Below are 17620 nucleotides of genomic sequence, written 5' to 3' on the forward strand. Positions count from 1 at the left end.
CGTGGTTTTCTCTTCCCTTTTTTTTTTTTTATATATATTTCTTATATACTTGGTTTTATTTATTTTTGTCTTGACTTTTAAAGCAAATAGGTACACAGAGCCCTATGATCCATGTACTTAAGTCAGCGCGTGGGGCTATCCCTCTTGAGTGGCTCTCACATCCATTCCTGTGACAAGCTGGAAGTGTTTTCCCCGTTGGGATCTGGATCGCACTGGCAAGGGCGGACCATCAACCATATTAAAAGCCAAAGTACTCTATGGAGTAGTTGTTACTAAGTAGACTCGTAAAAGTCACAGGGACCGTGAGCACTATTCTGAAGCACAGCAAATAGAAAGGGAAATCCTATGATCTTCATGGACCATTCTTCTGCTAGGTGGTTCTGGTCCACTTTCACGGCAAATTAATTTGGTCATCCAGTGGATTTTCTTGCGGGATATCCAGTAGTTGATCTTCCCCATTTATCATCAATGCCTGTCCAGACGCCAAGGTCCCTTCCCTAGGGTCCAATTCTTATGAAAGACAAATGCAAACTAATGTGAATAAACATGTGAGTCGTACATTCCTAAAGCCTATTATGATAGGGGGGATCATCCCCCATTGACCAGAGATTGTCCCAGCCCGGGCCAACCTTTTGTTTGATGGCATAATCATCGCGGACCTCGGTCCGTGGGAGCATACATCTTTCGATCCGGCCCTTCAATCAATCCGTGATTCAAGCTACCATGCTGGTCAGGGATATCCCAATCCCATATACCGGCCATTCAAGGCAATAATGAGGTGAGGAAATCCTAGCAACAGGCAGATTTCCGTATCAAGTAAGATGCTCCTGCAGAGTGGACAGAGAACTTAAAGAGACGGGAACCAACTGGAATCCAGATACTATTAGTAGTACTCCGTATTGTTAAGAAGACCAGAAGGAAAAATAAAATAATATAAAATATATTTTTTGGGACGCTCGGAAATATTTCCGGGCACAACACCTCTCTCAAATGACGCATTCGGTCCCTTGACTTTTTAGTTATCAACTTCAAAAAAAAAGTTGGCCACTCCAAGGGGACGAATTAGGGCAAATTAACGTCCCGGTTGGGCATGGACCAACCCTTTCGGGGATGGAGTTGCGAGAGATCCAGGTTTCAGTAACGTGACCGGGCCGAGGGACGCTATTCGGGTCTCGTTTGGCGCCGCTGCAAGTCGTAGGCAAGTGGAGAATGCTCACCTCCCCAGGATAGACCGTAGGTATCCGGAGAACTTCCTATTACTCGTAGTTTCAGAAGAAGGGAAGCCCATCGGGAGTGGAAACGGCTGCGAGGAGTGGAGTAGCATTCGGACCGTCATTGGGTGGGTATGTGGAGAGGATACAGTAAGCAGTCGCCGACCACTGGCTCAAAGCGCGCGGTCTTCAGCAGTCACTAACTGTGGATGGAATCTCCCCGCTCCACCCACCCCGCCGAACTTAGGCCGCCCTAATCCCATTAGTTCAAGAGTGAGGGAAATACCTAATCCACAATTGGGTCTAGCGTCCTTTCGGTGGAAAATGGATGGGTGACCGATTAATATTGAAACCCTCTGGATTCATGGATGGAGTCCGTTGGCCATGGTCTGGGGGAGGCAACACCGTCACGGTGTGGATCTGGGGGCATTTCATCGCCAACCCCAACGCCAACGCCTCCTGACCGATTTTGTTGGTGGACGTGTTGCATATTAGTTCACTACTTAAACATTCCTCCTCCCCAACCCCAGGTCTCGCCTCTTCTTTTCGTCCCCTTGGACGAAGAAGGTTTGAATGTGGTTCCCCTGTTACCAAACATATATATAACATAATTCTTTTTTTATAAAAACAGAAAAAAAGAAAGAAATTATTAAACGAAAGGTCCTCTCCACTCTTGACTCTTTTTGATTTGGTTAACAGTTTTGGAATTGTGTTCTTCTTCTTCCATTATCCTTTTTTTTCTTTCCTTACCATATCGGTCCTCCTCCTATAACATCACTCTTTATGAGCTTAACTTAACACGCCAAGTTAACCGGTTGATGGATCTTTGGCGTCAACTGAAATCGCACACTACACCATGACTAATCTCACTGCCTCACCATCATCGAGTAACATGGCCGAGAACGAGGCCAAGGGGAAGCGAAAGGCTTCTACGGCGGGCCTCCCTGCCAGTGCCCGACCCGTAAAACGGAGGGCATCGAAGGCATGCTGTTGTTGCCGTGCTCGGAAAGTCCGTTGTGACGTGGTGGAAAATGGCTCTCCTTGTACGAATTGCCGCCTGGATCAAGTAGACTGCATTGTCACCGAGAGCAAGAGGAGAAAGTTCGTCCATGCCGAAAACATGACCCGTTTGCCTCACTCGTCGCAGAACCGCGGGCTAACATCGAGTGCGCTACTTTGCCACTTTCCAGGAAATCCCGTGTTGAGGTTGACAACCCCAGCCATCAGCTCTCTCAATCGCCCGCGGAGGCCCCCGAAGACGGAAGTCTTCTGCGGAGACTCAGTGAATGCCACGGGCTCTCAGATGTTGCCCCTGCGTCTCCTTCCCAGCGTTCTGTAGACCTGGACCAGGGGCAACATATGCCACATCTTTTATGTTCGTATCTGCCTGCGCCCCGAGGAACGAGACACGTTAAGTGTAAACGTATACACGTGTGTACTGATGTGACCAACCTATATAGATCAGAGCCAAGTCAGCAGAATTGGTGCCGGGGCTGAACGATATCGAAGAAGAATGGCGCCCAACCCTGCGGTGCCTGCCACCATGCCTCTGCATCACGTCACCTCGCAGATCCAGCAACTACTTGATCCTTCCTTCACCAATACCAGATCTGGAGGCATCATGCTGCCCGATTACATTCGAGGATTGCCACCTCGCTTACAAAAGGAGGATATCGAGTATCTGGCAATGAAAGGAGCGTTGACGGTGCCTGATGTGGGACTGCGGAATGAGCTGCTCAAAGCCTACGTACACTATGTTCACACGTATATGCCTCTCCTGGATCTGGAGGACTTTCTGCAGACTATCGCTCAAAATGACGGAATTCGCCGCATGAGCCTTCTTCTATTTCAGGCGGTAATGTTTGCCGGTACTGCCTTCGTTGACCTGAAGCACCTTCAAGCCGCTGGATACTCCAGTCGGAAGGCAGCCCGAAAATCATTCTTCCAACGCGCCCGGCTTTTGTACGACTTCGACTATGAGGTGGATCGGATCTCGCTTGTACAATCCCTGCTGTTGATGACCTACTGGTACGAAACCCCAGATGATCAGAAGGACACCTGGCATTGGATGGGTGTCAGCTTGTCTCTAGCACATACCATCGGTTTACATCGTGACCCGGGTAATTCTCGGATGGATGTTCGGCGCCAGCGAATGTGGAAGCGCATATGGTGGAGCACCTACACTCGCGATCGCCTAATTGCCCTGGGAATGAGACGTCCCATGCGTGTCAAGGATGACGATTGTGATGTGCCCATGTTAACCCTCGACGACTTCGAATTCCATCCCTTTTCACCGGAGATTGTCAGCATGGTGGGCAACTCGGAGATTCTCCAAAATGTGAGCCACCAGAAAGAGCTCGCGCTCATGTTCATTGAGAAGGCGAAGCTTTGTCTCTGTGTCAGTCACGTCCTTTCGGCACAATATTCCGTGCTCAGCCATAAGTTTGGCGGTACAATGGAAACAACCATGATGCTAGTCCCGAAAAAGTCGGCGGCAGAGACATTTGAGGTTCGACGATGCGACCAGGAGCTGGAGGATTGGCTGGCCCATCTTCCGTCGGAGATTCAATACGCTCCTATGGCTCCAGCGAAGCTAACCGAGGCACAAGAAGTCCTGCATTCCCATCGAGCTCTCTTAAAGATGGTTTACTTGACAACATCCAGCGCGTTACACCGTCCTCAGGTTCTTCCAGCCATGCCATTTCCCTCCACGGACGCAGAGTTACAGGATATCTCTCGGAATAAGGTTCGATTTGCCGCGGTCGAGATCACGAATATTGCTCAAGACCTGCACGCCTTAGATTTAACTCGCTATTTCCCTACCACCGGTGTAACCGTGCTCCTGCCTGCCGTTATCATTCATCTTCTTGATATCAAGTCCAGTGACCCCAACGTCCGGATGGTTAGTCTGCAACGGTTCTATCAATGCATGCGCATCCTCCAGCGCTTGCGGGAGATCTACGCGTCGGCCGACTTTGCAACGTCATTCTTGGAGGCCGCGATCCGCAAGGCCGGTATTCAACTCACGGTAGCACCTCAAGACGTACAGGCACGAAACAATAGCACATTTGATTCCGTTCGGTTAAATACATTGACACCGCCTCCGGACTCTCTAGCACAAAAGATTCCCGACTTGACATACCCCAAGACCAGCGGCACCCGGCTGGCTGGTGAAGCTGCAGAGGCCTCCGGATTCGCCTCTACGCCGCCACCATCAGACGGAAGTGAAAACGGCAGTACCAACAACATTAACCCACACTACCACCAGGACGCTTTCGCAATCCCCAATCTAGACTCCGACCTAAGCATTAGCGAACTTATGGATTTGGCAAATGATGCGGAGGTGACTCAGAACGACTTCGACGCCTTGATCAACTTTGATGACACCGGCGCGGAGTTGTTCGCCGCCGATGATGGTCTTAACATCAATGGCAACCCGAAAGGCCCAGGGTATGGTTTCAATATCGGCACAATGGACAACGTGCCGGACTTGTTCGGACCTGAGGGCAAAGAAGTTGGTTTGACCGGGTTAGGCGACGGTCAACTCCATGAGGATCGCACCTCGACAACGCTGGGCGCCAACGAGGCACCACGGGCCGAATTTAATGGCATTGCCGAACTCGAAGCCGAGCTTGGATTGAATCTATGATTCAAGCAAGCTATGTGTTACGATTTCTTTTTTTTTTTTTCTTTTCCATTCTATTTCCCTTTTGTCCGGGTGATTACGCGTGTATCTGTGGGGTTGGGTGTGACTTGATCTTACATTCAATTGGACGGTTTCAAAAGTAAGGGCATGTACAGGATGGCGCATCATGTGTAACGGCACTCTAGGATGTGATTTATGTCGGTTCCACATCCCCGTGAGAACAACTGTGTTTATATTGTATAGAGATCATCTCGAAAAGTACATAATGATGAATATGACAGACCGATATATGAATTATTATTTTTATTAATTTTACTATTTGATTTTGATTTTTACTTTTTATTTTTATTTTATTTATTTTAATATCTTTTTTTTTTTCTCTTCGGACGAGTTTTTTGTGAGATGCCAACTCCGTCTCTTGCTTCAGTCGGACCGAAAGCAGAAGCGCAGCATTCCGATGAAGCCGACCGAGCCGCGAGCTCTCTCTCTCCAACAACTAGAAACCCTTTGAGTATCGCTGTCTTGAGCTTTATCACATGCATCCGGCATCTCTGGTGAGGCTGAATTAAGCATGCCGTGCGAGTCTCGGCGTCGGTATAGGATCGACAGAGTTCTTTCTGGATTCTGTCTATCTAAATCTAGCCATTCCCTCCCGGAAAGTGACGAATCGTAGTAGATAAGTGAGGTCATCGAGTGAAAACTAAATGGATTCCTACCACTTGGAGGCGTTTCGAGGGGTCCTTGGTTGGGTGTGTGGCTTGGTGCTTCTCTTATTGTTTGTTTAGCTTTTGCCTTTACCAGCTGTTGCCTGATACACCTCGTCGTGGTTATCTAAATTGATAGTGAGGAAAGCTTTCAATATCCTTCTTTCTTTTTATTACTGTATGTATGGACCTTGTACCTAACTAACACATTTGAGGGGTAATGTTCTGTCCCGATTGTAACATCGGACATTTCCGCTATACATTAACCCTCATCTGGCAGGTCGATAACGGAGGAGCCAATCTAGTGAACCTTAGTTGTCCCGTGGTCGACGCCTCTTGGTGGTATGGGTATGAGGACTGACTACATGTTGTCTTTCTCTTCCCTGTTGCCAATGCGCCGGCCCCTGAATGATCGCCATTGGCCCTGACTCCTCAGACCTGCCCCCGACAATTGCGGGGTTGAAGAGGCACGTAGCCATGTCAATCGATTCATCCGGTCGATCCTCTCCATTCTAGGAAGCTCCGTTTGGATCCTGCGATAAGCGTTGAGAAGCCACCCGACGGATACAGCAGGTAAGCAGCAGGATTGTTTGAAGCTGCCTAGAGAAAATGAGCCATGTATGGTGACACCGTACGCGGATAATTATGGAGCAATCGTCAGGGCTAAGCTTGTTCACAATGTTCCGTTGATTCCGTCCGTGCCAACCAAGTCATGCCATATGCCGGGAATACTACCAGGCTAAGTGACTAGTCGATATCGCAATCCAATGTTTGTATGTACATTGCATCCAAGGCCCCCAATGGCTGCGTACAGCCCCCTCTCCTCTCACCGTGCGGGTCCTAGATCGATGCTGGAAGTCTGTTGTACCCGACGTATAAAAGTCAGAGGATATTCCTCTGCCTGCTAGCCTCCCCAGTGACTGAAGACGTTGCGAGTAACTTATATCCAGCTTGCTTATTGCTGGATAGCAGCTCTCCCTTGCGTACGTATAGGACATATATCAAACGAGGGACCAAGAGTGGACTGTTCAACCCTAGTAACCATGCGCGGCTACGGATTTCTCTCGGTGCTACCCTTGGTTGCAGCCAGCTGGGCCCTTCCAGGAAGAACCCCGGCGTCTGTCGGCAGACGACAGCTACCCAAAAACCCCACCGGGGTCAAAACCCTTACAACCGCAAACAATGTCACCATCCGGTACAAGGAACCCGGTAAAGAGGGCGTCTGCGAGACCACCCCGGGGGTCAAATCCTACTCTGGATATGTCGACACCTCTCCCGAGTCCCATACCTTCTTCTGGTTCTTCGAAGCTAGACATAATCCAGAGACTGCACCTATCACATTGTGGCTGAACGGTGGCCCGGGGAGCGATTCTTTGATCGGTCTCTTTGAAGGTTTGCTCGACGCTCGGTACAGTCTCCTTCTAGATCGTTGTTAACCCTTGGTTAGAGTTGGGCCCTTGCCAAATCAATTCAACTTTTGATGATTACATCAATCCTTACTCGTGGAACGAGGTCTCCAATTTACTATTCTTGTCCCAGCCATTGGGAGTTGGTATGGATTGCAGCGCCCTCCCCTACTGCGCGGTCTTCCTATACTTACGATGTTCTGCCCATAGGATTTTCTTATAGTGATACAGTTGATGGGTCCATTAACCCTGTCACTGGGGTCGTCGAGAATTCAAGCTTCGCAGGAGTTCAGGGCCGCTACCCAACCATTGATGCCACTCTAATCGGTACTGGTTTCTTCCTGGCCACATGTTTCCATTTACTGATACGACAGCAGATACTACTAATCTTGCCGCAGAGGCCGCGTGGGAAATCCTTCAAGGATTTCTTGGTGGACTGCCGAAATTGGATTCTAGAATAAAATCTAAGGACTTCAGTCTATGGACGGAGAGTTACGGAGGGTAGGTGGTTTCCTTCTGCGAGTCTTTTAATGACTGTGATGGTTGCGCTGACAGTTTGCCTTCGGCTCAAAGGCACTATGGTCCTGCAGTGAGTTCTACCTGGACGAGATGTCAACGTATGTAAGACTAATTAATGGGCGTAGTTCTTCAATCATTTCTATGAGCAGAATGAGAGAATTGCCAACGGTACGATTGATGGTGTCCAGCTTAACTTCAACTCTCTGGGAATTATCAACGGCATCATCGACGAGGCAATCCAGGTATACCATCGAAACAGCCTATATAATACCCTCCGAACAAAGCTGCTAACCTATGCCCACAGGCGCCTTACTACCCCGAATTCGCTGTGAACAACACCTATGGTATCAAGGCTGTGAGTTTCCGCTTATGCTCATGGGATTATTCCCACTAACACTCATCACCATGGAAAGGTCAACGAGACCGTCTACAATTACATGAAGTTTGCCAACCAAATGCCAAACGGTTGCCAAGATATGATTTCCGCTTGCAAACAAACAAACCGCACCGCATTAGCTGACTACGCCCTCTGCGCCGAAGCTACCAACATGTGCAGAGACAATGTTGGTACGTTTATTTCCCTCCCTGAAACACAAGGCATGATTTAACCCGAGTAATAGAAGGGCCATACTACGCCTTTGGTGGTCGTGGTGTGTATGATATTCGGCATCCATACGATGTAAGTAGAGTTTCCCCCCTATATTCGCACTGCATGCCACGCGATGCATCGTTCATTGATGTAACGAATGCAATCCCTAATATGGTGTCAGGACCCAACCCCGCCAAGTTATTACAACGATTTCCTGGCAAAGGATTCTGTCATGGACGCCATTGGCGTCAACATCAACTACACCCAGTCCAACAATGATGTCTACTACGCCTTCCAGCAGAAGGGCGACTTCGTCTGGCCCAACTTCATCGAAGACCTCGAGGAGATCCTCGCTCTCCCCGTGCGTGTCTCCCTCATCTATGGCGACGCCGATTACATCTGCAACTGGTTTGGCGGCGAGGCCGTTTCCCTCGCCGCGAACTACTCCCACGCCGCCCAGTTCCGAAGCGCAGGGTACACGCCCCTGAAAGTCAACGGCGTAGAGTATGGGGAAACCCGCGAGTATGGTAATTTCTCCTTCACCCGTGTCTATGAGGCAGGCCATGAAGTCCCCTACTACCAGCCCATCGCCTCCCTGCAATTGTTTAACCGGACGCTCTTTGGTTGGGATATCGCAGAGGGCCAGAAAAAGATCTGGCCCAGCTACAAGACGAACGGAACGGCCACGGCCACACATACGCAGTCGTCTGTGTCGCTGCCTACGGCTACCGGCATGTCCAGTGCTGGCGTCATAGGAATCCACTGATGGCATAGCATATGACGAGACAGTTGAAACAATATGACGTCACGTTGCCTGAAGCAGAAATGTAATGTCCAAAACGTAGTAGTATATGTATATGCAGGTACGGAGTCTGTGTGGAAAGACATAGGCTTTTGTCACTTCGAGGCATGCCATAGGAACCAGGGGTATGAGCACGTAATCCAGCTGCAAATTATATAACAGTCCATCTCGGCTTTCTCAGTTTACGTCAGAAGACAGAGATCCGTTAAATTCTTATATTAAATCATTCGTGACAACTGGGGGTAATTAAATACATGTTTTTGTTTGAGCATTAATTCAATGGTACATCACAAACTGTAGGCCCAAGTGTACCTTGGGGTAAAGAGTAAACGAGAAACCTTCCACTGAGGCTACCCAAACATGTCACCATGGATATCAACTGTTGACCTTAGCGTAAAAAAGAAATACATCCAAATAAGCAGCAAACGATGGACACTAGGTAGGGTTAAGCGACAGACGTCCGCTTCTCCTCCCTCTTTCCAGATGTCTGTTCTTCCATAGGGATGTTACCCATGACGTCATGAGCTGTTTCATCGGAGAATTTGAGATCTTCTTCGATGTCTACATGGTCCTTAATCTTGAAGAAGATGATGGGGGATGCAATCAGAAGACTGCCGAGGAGAAGACCCCAACAAGAGGCAAGCTCGGTCATGAAAGGAGCCTTATCAAGGTCCATGCTATGGAAGGGAGTCGTTAGTAAAGGTTTGAGGCATTCAATTGGGAAGACACAATTGTATAGTGACTTACGCCCACATTCCCGCTGCGCCAGCGGACTGAATTCCCTTGTAGAAGCCGGCAAAGTTTGCCAATTTGCGGGCGTTGTTGGTAAGTGATCCCATAAACCTGTAATACAGAAATTAATCATCAACCCCTGACTTTCGTAATTTGAACGGGGCAGGTGATGTGTGGGCGACGAGGCAAAGAAAGGCGGGGAACTAACCAATAAGCGCAGGTCTGGAAGGCAGCGTCGTAGAAACCATAGAACATATAAAGGAACATAGGACCAACGTAGCCACTATCCGACCAGTCCGTATCAAGCGGCGCGTCGGCACGAGTATACTGCTTCTGGAAGGCATAACCGCCACCCCAAACACCCAACGTGAGAAGAAAGAGTAGGACGAAGTTTATCTTTGCGCGCATTGACCGAGAAAAGAACTTCATGTCCAGAGTAAAGCCGAAGACGAAGGCACCGACCATTTGCATGAGCCAATAGAGGCAGCTGTTGAGAGACCTAGTGCGGACATTGAAATAGGCGCCATTGACGCTATTGAAATGGTAACCGTAAAACCAATTGCTCGACAAAAACAGAGGGAACATAAGAATAATGTAATAATCACTGCGCAGGGTGTCAAAAAGACCTTTGAATTCTGATTTCCAGGAGGGATTCTTCATGACAATGACACGTGAACGGTCCGAGCGCATAATGTACTTTGAATCAGATAAGCCCCATGCGAGAACGAAACCGACAGCCATAAGGACCATGAAAGCTATGTAAGTGCCATCATTGACCCTACCAGCGGTAGAATGCAGATTCTGGCCAAGAGGTACCTATACGTACGAACGGAATCATTAGTGTCTCCTCACCTACCATATACGAGAGCAGGATACGGGAGCAAAAGAACTTACCAGGCTGCCGATCACGCCACCGAGGTTGAAAATCACCCAGAAGATGGAGATGTATTTGCCCTTTTCGTGTTCACGTGGATAGCTCATCATGACGGCTCCCTGGGCACACCACAACAACCCAGCACAGACACCGAGTAGTGCGCCAGCAAAGATCAGGAAGCCGGCATTGGCGTTATGGTTATATGACAGAAGAGATGCCACATAGAGGAAGTATCCAAATCCACCAAACGAAAGAGTCAGGCGGAGGCCAATCCGATTTGCAATGGAACCAGCGAAGAAGCCTACCACGGCAAATGTGCTGTATAATGCGGTATTGGCTTTGTTAACATCGGTTGCATCGACCTGGCCACCGCCCCCAAGGCCACTCACAGCATTGAACATGCCAGGGCAAAGGAAACAAACAAAGGAGACCAGAACGAGCTGGGTCATCGGGTGTGCAAACCAGGGCAGCGTTAAAGGGCCAATCTTCCAAGACTTGTACATCCATGGCTTCCCCGAGACAGAGTCCTGACCAGCCTCAGGATCCGATGTGGCGGCAGCAAACTCCTTCTCCGCAGGATTATCATCGCCAACTGTTGAGTTACCCATTGCTTGAAGGATGCAGGAAGGGAAAACCTCAGGGCTGTGATAAGAGGCTGGATAAAAGCTTGTTAGGAGAGTAGCAGTTCACTTCAAAGCGGTCAGTACCTGAAAGTGGAATGTTCAAGCTCAGTCTAATGCACAAGAGTGGATCAAAGAAATATCAAAAGGGGAGAAAGAGAGACAAGGATGGAATGCTTGGTGGTGGTGAAGCTTGAAGAAGGAGAGTGAGAGCAAGGGTTGAGGAAGAATGTAGGAGACAAGGAAAAGGGGGGCAAACAGGTGGAACGAGATAAACAAAAGAAAAGGGAGAGGGATACACACGTCAAAAAAGGCAAGAAAAATGGAAAACGGAGAGAGAGAGAGTGAGAGAGAGAGAAGAAAAGGGAAGTTACCGGAAGCAAGTGAATGGAAGGAACAAATAGAAGGGTATCAAATCTGTAGACAAAAAAGAAGAAAAGTTAGGTCGGGTGGTTTTCGGTTTTGGAAAATATAAGTATTATACAAAGAATTCGCAAGAACTGAAGTAGCACAGAATGACACCACAACACAAGCGGAGACAAAAACAATGGAAGGAAGGAATGTTCAATGTTTGTTGTGATGTTGGGGATCTCAATCTGGGGTAAGGAAGAAGAGGGAAAAAGCGAAACAAATATGGGATATTAATAGCAGAATCCGATCAACCCCATATGTTTTAAGCGGAGTATCTTGGGCTTGGGGCTTCAAAGTAGCATCCAGCTGGTGCTTGTAAACTTCAAATGATGTGTAATTGTGTAGTGTAGTGTAGTGTAGACATGCGGATACCACCATAGATGACAACAATACTACATCTACGATTTGATAGTGGGGAGGAGAGACAAAGCCATGATTCTAGAAGAAAAGCGAAGACAAACAACATACCTTGATCTAATGTTGCGTTGACCCGGTATCAGTGTTTTTGCACGATGTCAAGTCAAGACTAATAATGTCGTGGAAATTTCCTTTCCACGAGTGTTGCAGTCCGAGAATTAAGGAGGGCTAAAAAAAAATGAGGAAAAGAGAAGGAGAACCCAACAAATAAACCCTATAAAAGGAAGGGTGCAGCGGAGAATCAACCCAAGAACTGCCTAGGAATCGACAACCACAGTTCGGATCTCTTGGATCACACACTCTCCACGACTCCAGTGGAAATTGCGGAGAAACTGCAGCGAATGAATAGATTGCCGATCGGGAAATAGGAGTCCTAAATGCGCGAAACAATTTGGTAAATAACAGAAGAGGAAACTAGCCCTAAACCAAAAGACAAGTCGAAATGGGAATGATTGAGTAACAGGAAAGGGAGGGCTTGAAAAATAAAAAAGTTTTTCCAAGATTAAGAATGACAATTTAGGGTCATAACTGTTATGTCTCAGTCCCCGAGTCGCGTGTTCAATCATACATTTTTTTAGTCCTGTTTAGTCTTATAGTCTAGTCTCTATTTCTATATTCGGTGCTATCTATGATAAAGAGAATGGATTTATTGCCGAGATATACATCGATAAGTGGTGAATAAAGAAATAGAAGGAGAGAGGAGACATCCTGAGCGTAAATATCTCTCTCTCATTGGGTCTTGTAATACTTTTTCCTTTTTTCTTTCCCTTTCCCTACCATAGTAGCAAGTCGCTTACAGGTAAGACGCGATCCACGAACTTTTCCCAAAGTGTGGCTGGTTATCTCTAGACTTATCCACTGTCCAACCAGAATCGTTCCATGGGAAAGCAACGAAAAGCCAAAGGGGACGGTAGCATTGACTGTTTGCAACCTTGACCCGTCCAAGGCGATGCCGAATGCGGGGAGGCAAATTGAGTTTCCGCTGGTACAGTAGTCGTAGCGTAGTATTGGTGGGTCTTGATGAAACCGTACAGTTAGTAGCAGTAAAGCTCTCCCTACAGAAATGGAAAAAAAGAAATGGCAATTCATTATATCATATCAGTGTTGAGCAGAAGGAATAGTCAGTACAATGATTGAATAAGCTCATCTACCTAGTGTCTTCTTGCAGAACAATCCCTACTAATACATGCACAATCTATAGTACCTGTACTACTAATTTATTTTTTATATGGTACAGATGGTACTGGTCTGTAATATACACAGAGGTGGATGCAGATCTTGTCTGCAATGCCCTACATAAACACTCCCTGTATGGTAATTTAACTGTATGGTTGCAATCGGTATGAAGACGGTATGTATTGGTACCCTTAGCGGAACTAGTATATAACACATTGCTATATCTACCTCATGACTAATCAACCCCCTACCAATCATATTACTGACTTAGCCACTCTATACTCCAGAACAGGTTGTATTCACTACACCAGGGGATTGCATTGATGGATGTATGAATCGCATTCATCTTTTATTTTCCCTCTTCTTATTCCTAAGGGGAAAACGTACCTGGTGATACATCACAATGGGAAGAACCCCTCTTCCTTCCCATGGAATCTAGTTCCTGATATTAATCTCTTGTCACGCCCCATCAGGCCATAGACGTCACATCCCCCTCGTTCCTGTCGATGTCACATTCTCATGTAGTGGGACTTTTTCCCCCATGGGAGGCAACCTCAAGAGACAATAGACGCCTCGTGGAGCCACTGCATGTCGATTTTCTTCACACGTTTTCTGGATGACATTCCCGTTCCATTTGCGTGTGTCTGTCGGCCGTGATGGATGTTACTATCTGTCCATGATGTAGCCTTTCACATTCTGTCTTTAATTCGAAAGATCTTCATTTACTCCCTATTCATATACATAATTTTCCCCTCTTTCCTTCGGTCCTCCTCTTATTCTTGTGGATGATCTACTGTTTTCTTGTCAGCAACTGCGAAGACATTTCTTGCTCTCTGCATCATCGTCACCAACAAACGGTTGCTCCTCACCATGCCTGGCAAAACAGCTACCCCACCACGTATAACAAAATTTACCAACTGCCGGATTGTTCACGGTAACAAACTCGTCGAGCAAGATGTCTGGGTTGACTCTCTATCTGGAAAGATTCTTCGCGATCAGGAAGCCTTTTATGAATTGCACATGTCTCCCGATGAGGTCATCGATCTGGGTGGCCGAATCCTTGCTCCAGGACTTATCGATGTGCAGTTAAACGGTGCCCAAGGCTTTGATTTTTCTGTTCCCAAAGCTTCAAAAGAGGAATATGATGAAGGGTTGCGCATGGTCAATAAGGGCCTCGCCAAAACCGGTGTGACATCATATCTCCCAACCGTCGTTAGTTCAACGCCGGAAGTTTACTGGAAAGTATGTCCGACCTTTTTTTTTTTTTTTGAAGTTGCTGGCTCCTTGCTGCCCTTCGATACAGGATATATGCAAATATCAATATCAATATCAAAGCTTCTAACATATTCTTTAGGTCCTCCCATCTTTAGGTCCTTCTGGAGCCAAGCATCGCGCAGAAGATGGTGCAGAGTCGCTGGGTGCCCATGTGGAGGGTCCCTTTATCAGCCCCGGCCGCAATGGCATCCACAAAACTGATGTTTTGCGTGCCGCGGAGAATTTTGAAGATGTTGTTAGCTGCTATGGCAAGGAAAATATGTTCGGGCCGTCGAAAACAGTAAAAATGATCACAGCTGCCCCCGAAGTGGGCAGCATGGTCAACAATATTCCAAACCTGACCGCCCAAGATATTATCTATTCAATTGGACATTCAGATGCAACATATGAGCAAGCTATGAGCGCCACCAAACAAGGCGCGACCATGATTACCCATCTTTTCAATGCTATGCGGCCCTTTTACCATCGCAACCCTGGCGTATTTGGTCTTCTGGGCCAAAATGAGCTCCGCCGACCTTTCTATGGTGTCATCGCCGATGGCATCCATCTCCATCCCACCTCAATTCGAATTGCGTACAACGCCCATCCAAGCGGTCTCATTCTCGTGACTGACGCCATGAAGTTGTGCGGTCTCCCGGATGGTGTCTACGATTGGACCAACGGGGAGCGCATTGTCAAAACTGGAGCTCGGTTGACGCTTGAGGGGTCCGATAAGATTGCAGGCAGCTCCGCCACCCTCATCGAATGTGTGAACAACTTCCGCCGATGGTCCGGTGCGTCGACCGCGGAGGCCCTGAATGCGGTTACTGCCACACCCGCACGTCTCTTGGGACTTGAAGGTGTCAAGGGAACATTGGACTGTGATGCAGATGCAGATCTAGTCGTCCTAACTGACGCACCAGATCCTTATTCTGGGCCTACCTTGACGATTGATCAAGTCTGGAAGCGCGGCGTCAAGATCTATGATGCTGAGAAGGAAGCTGCCAACAGTGAGGTTTAACGCCTTCAGAGTGCTATACACATGCTATACTATCCCGGTTTGTGCTCGTGCTATCTCTTTTTAATTTCCCGTTAGATTGCCTTATCCTATCCTTCTCCTATAGCTACCTCCTATTCTTGAGTGTCTCTTTGTTTTGTGTATCAAACAGCGTGATTTGTCTTTTTGCCGATGTCGTTCATTACTTTCATTTATACCTCGTAGCTGTTATTCTTGTATTCTGGAGAGCAATTCACGATAGAATTAAGACTATAGAATCCTTCATATAGATTAGACCAAAAATATTAAGATTGGGGGAAAACCGTTACCCGCGATGACTACTTTATCCTGTGCATCTGTCTTTCTACTTCGACCATGCTCTTTCTACCAATTAAGCGATTATGTGGACGGACACCTGGTTTGAAATCTTGGAATAATTTCTATAGAGCCCGATGGCGCTACGTACGGGCGCTAAAACTGTAATCGCTCAAAATCATAGGAATAAGTACAGGAATACAAGATATGGGAAAGGTAATACAATAGCCCTATCCATTTAGCCACTGCCAATAGTGCAACATGTAGCGATGAAGAACTCCCGCCTCGTCTTTTTTGCATTTTTCATTTTTTCAATTCGATGTTGTGGACATAAGTCATGAATCGTACGACATCCGAGTACTTCCAATGTCGCTCGTATATACCCCCTAGGTAGTTGCCTTCGCAAAACAGCGAGGTATCCCAAGTAAGGGACCAAAGACAAGTTTACAGGCGGGGTTGCTCACGCTTCCATCCAGCCTCTTCAGCAATCAACTCAGCAGCACGCTCTCCGACGGCCAGTACTGTCAACATTGGGTTGATGCTGGGCATCTCAGGGAAGACACCGGCGTCAGCAATACGGACATTCTTCAGGCCACGGACCTTCAGCTGAGGATCAACGACTGCCAGAGGATCACGATAAACATCACCCATCTTTGTGGTTCCAGCAGGGTGGTAGACAGTGTGGGCCACACGACGACCATATTCGGACAACTCCTCGTCGGTCTGGACCTTGGGACCGGGGGCAACTTCACGCTTGATCCAATCCTTGAAAGGAGCCTGCTGGGCAATCTCACGAGCTGCCTTGAGACCGGCAACTATGGTGGCAGCATCATAACCCTCGGGATCAGTGAAGTAACGGAAATCCAAAGCTGGTTTCACGTTGGGGTCAGCCGAGGTCAGGTAGATACGGCCACGAGAGCGGGGGCGAGGAATGTTGGGAGTCATGCAGAATGCATTAACAGGAGCGTCGTATCCGAGGCGACTGGTGTTGAGATCGAATGGGATCTGGTAGCAGTGCATCATAAGATCGGCGCTACGGCCATCAGAACCAGCGGCATTAGGAAGCTCGCGACGCAAGAAGATGCCAGCATCAGAGTCCATGGTGGTCTGGTTGGGGGGAACGGGGCGGTTGAGCTCCCACATAATGATACTCTCCGGGTGGTCCAGGAGGTTTTCACCGACACCAGGGATGTCCTTAACCACTTGAATTCCCAAGGAGTTTAGCTGGTTCTGAGGACCCAACCCAGAGAGCAGCATTAGGCGAGGAGTGTCTACAGCACCGGCACACAGGATGGTCTCCTTCTTGGCCCGCAGGGTGTGCTTGGCGCCCGACTGCAAGGTCAAATTGACACCGGTAACGGTGTCTCCTTCAACATTCACGCGAGATACCCAGGCGTTGGTTAGAATAGTCAGGTTGGGGCGCTTCTCCTCACCCCGCAAGATGGGGTGGATATAAGCGACACTGGCACTGCTACGGCGGCCGTCGTCCGGGTTATAAGAAACGTTGAAGAATCCAACACCCTCAGTAAGCTTGCCATTCTCGCGGATCTCCTTGTTGAAGTCAGGAATGATGGGGATGTTCATAGCAGAGGAGCAAGCCTCAACCCAATCCTTGCAGAGCTGGTTGCGGTGACGAGCGTGGACAGGTTGAAAGGTATTGCGCAGGTTGTCCACAATGCGGGTGAAGGTCTCAAAGGACCAGCCCTTGCAACCTTGCTGTTCCCACCTCTGGCAGTCATATTCAAACGGACGGAAAGAGATAAGGGTATTGTGGCTAGAGCAACCACCAAGGACTTTAGCGCGCGAATGACGGATATGGCTGTTGCCTGTGGATCAAGAAAGTTAACAAATGAGGCTTCTCCTTTCCAAAGTCTCCTCAGAGCCTTGTGTCTCCGCTCTACACACAAAGACCAAAAAAAAAAAAAAAAAAAAAAAAAAAAAAAAAAA

At 48.0% G+C, this 17620-nt stretch overlaps 5 protein-coding genes across 5 annotated transcripts in view; 3 read left to right on the forward strand and 2 right to left on the reverse strand.

Annotated features, from left to right (window-relative positions):
• Positions 1-1617: 1617 nt before the first annotated feature.
• On the forward strand, positions 1618-5109 carry farB1 (putative C6 transcription factor (Ctf1B)). The gene is made up of 3 exons (XM_032080840.1): positions 1618-2312; positions 2402-2586; positions 2672-5109. Exons 1-3 carry the CDS (start codon positions 2068-2070, stop codon positions 4858-4860), a joined length of 2619 nt encoding a protein of 872 aa, XP_031946127.1. The 5' UTR covers positions 1618-2067; the 3' UTR covers positions 4861-5109.
• An 870-nt stretch (positions 5110-5979) lies between these two features.
• Positions 5980-9138, forward strand: BDV37DRAFT_158780 (S10 family peptidase). Its single transcript, XM_032079117.1, has 10 exons — positions 5980-6953; positions 7009-7113; positions 7178-7294; positions 7345-7468; positions 7541-7556; positions 7612-7728; positions 7791-7841; positions 7900-8053; positions 8107-8165; positions 8257-9138. Exons 1-10 carry the CDS (start codon positions 6605-6607, stop codon positions 8839-8841), a joined length of 1677 nt encoding a protein of 558 aa, XP_031946128.1. The 5' UTR covers positions 5980-6604; the 3' UTR covers positions 8842-9138.
• BDV37DRAFT_158688 (unc-93 family MFS transporter) lies at positions 9082-11392 on the reverse strand. Its single transcript, XM_032079116.1, has 4 exons — positions 10504-11392; positions 9818-10425; positions 9625-9720; positions 9082-9554 (listed from the first exon to the last, which is right to left on the reverse strand). Exons 1-4 carry the CDS (start codon positions 11089-11091, stop codon positions 9323-9325), a joined length of 1524 nt encoding a protein of 507 aa, XP_031946129.1. The 5' UTR covers positions 11092-11392; the 3' UTR covers positions 9082-9322.
• A 2323-nt stretch (positions 11393-13715) lies between these two features.
• Positions 13716-15746, forward strand: BDV37DRAFT_158846 (N-acetylglucosamine-6-phosphate deacetylase). The gene is made up of 2 exons (XM_032079118.1): positions 13716-14349; positions 14462-15746. The coding sequence occupies exons 1-2, from the start codon at positions 13978-13980 to the stop codon at positions 15380-15382; spliced, it is 1293 nt and encodes a 430-aa protein (XP_031946130.1). The 5' UTR covers positions 13716-13977; the 3' UTR covers positions 15383-15746.
• Positions 15747-15772: 26 nt separating this feature from the next.
• Positions 15773-17620, reverse strand: part of BDV37DRAFT_238382 (GMC family oxidoreductase) — a 2448-nt gene continuing 600 nt past the window's right edge. Inside the window, exon 2 of the mRNA XM_032080841.1 lies at positions 15773-17499. Coding sequence (XP_031946131.1) covers positions 16118-17499 — 1382 coding nt within the window. The 3' untranslated portion in view covers positions 15773-16117. The remainder of the gene's footprint in view (positions 17500-17620) is intronic.

Source organism: Aspergillus pseudonomiae (genome assembly GCF_009193645.1).
Source record: "Aspergillus pseudonomiae strain CBS 119388 unplaced genomic scaffold BDV37scaffold_5, whole genome shotgun sequence".
Taxonomy (NCBI): domain Eukaryota; kingdom Fungi; phylum Ascomycota; class Eurotiomycetes; order Eurotiales; family Aspergillaceae; genus Aspergillus; species Aspergillus pseudonomiae.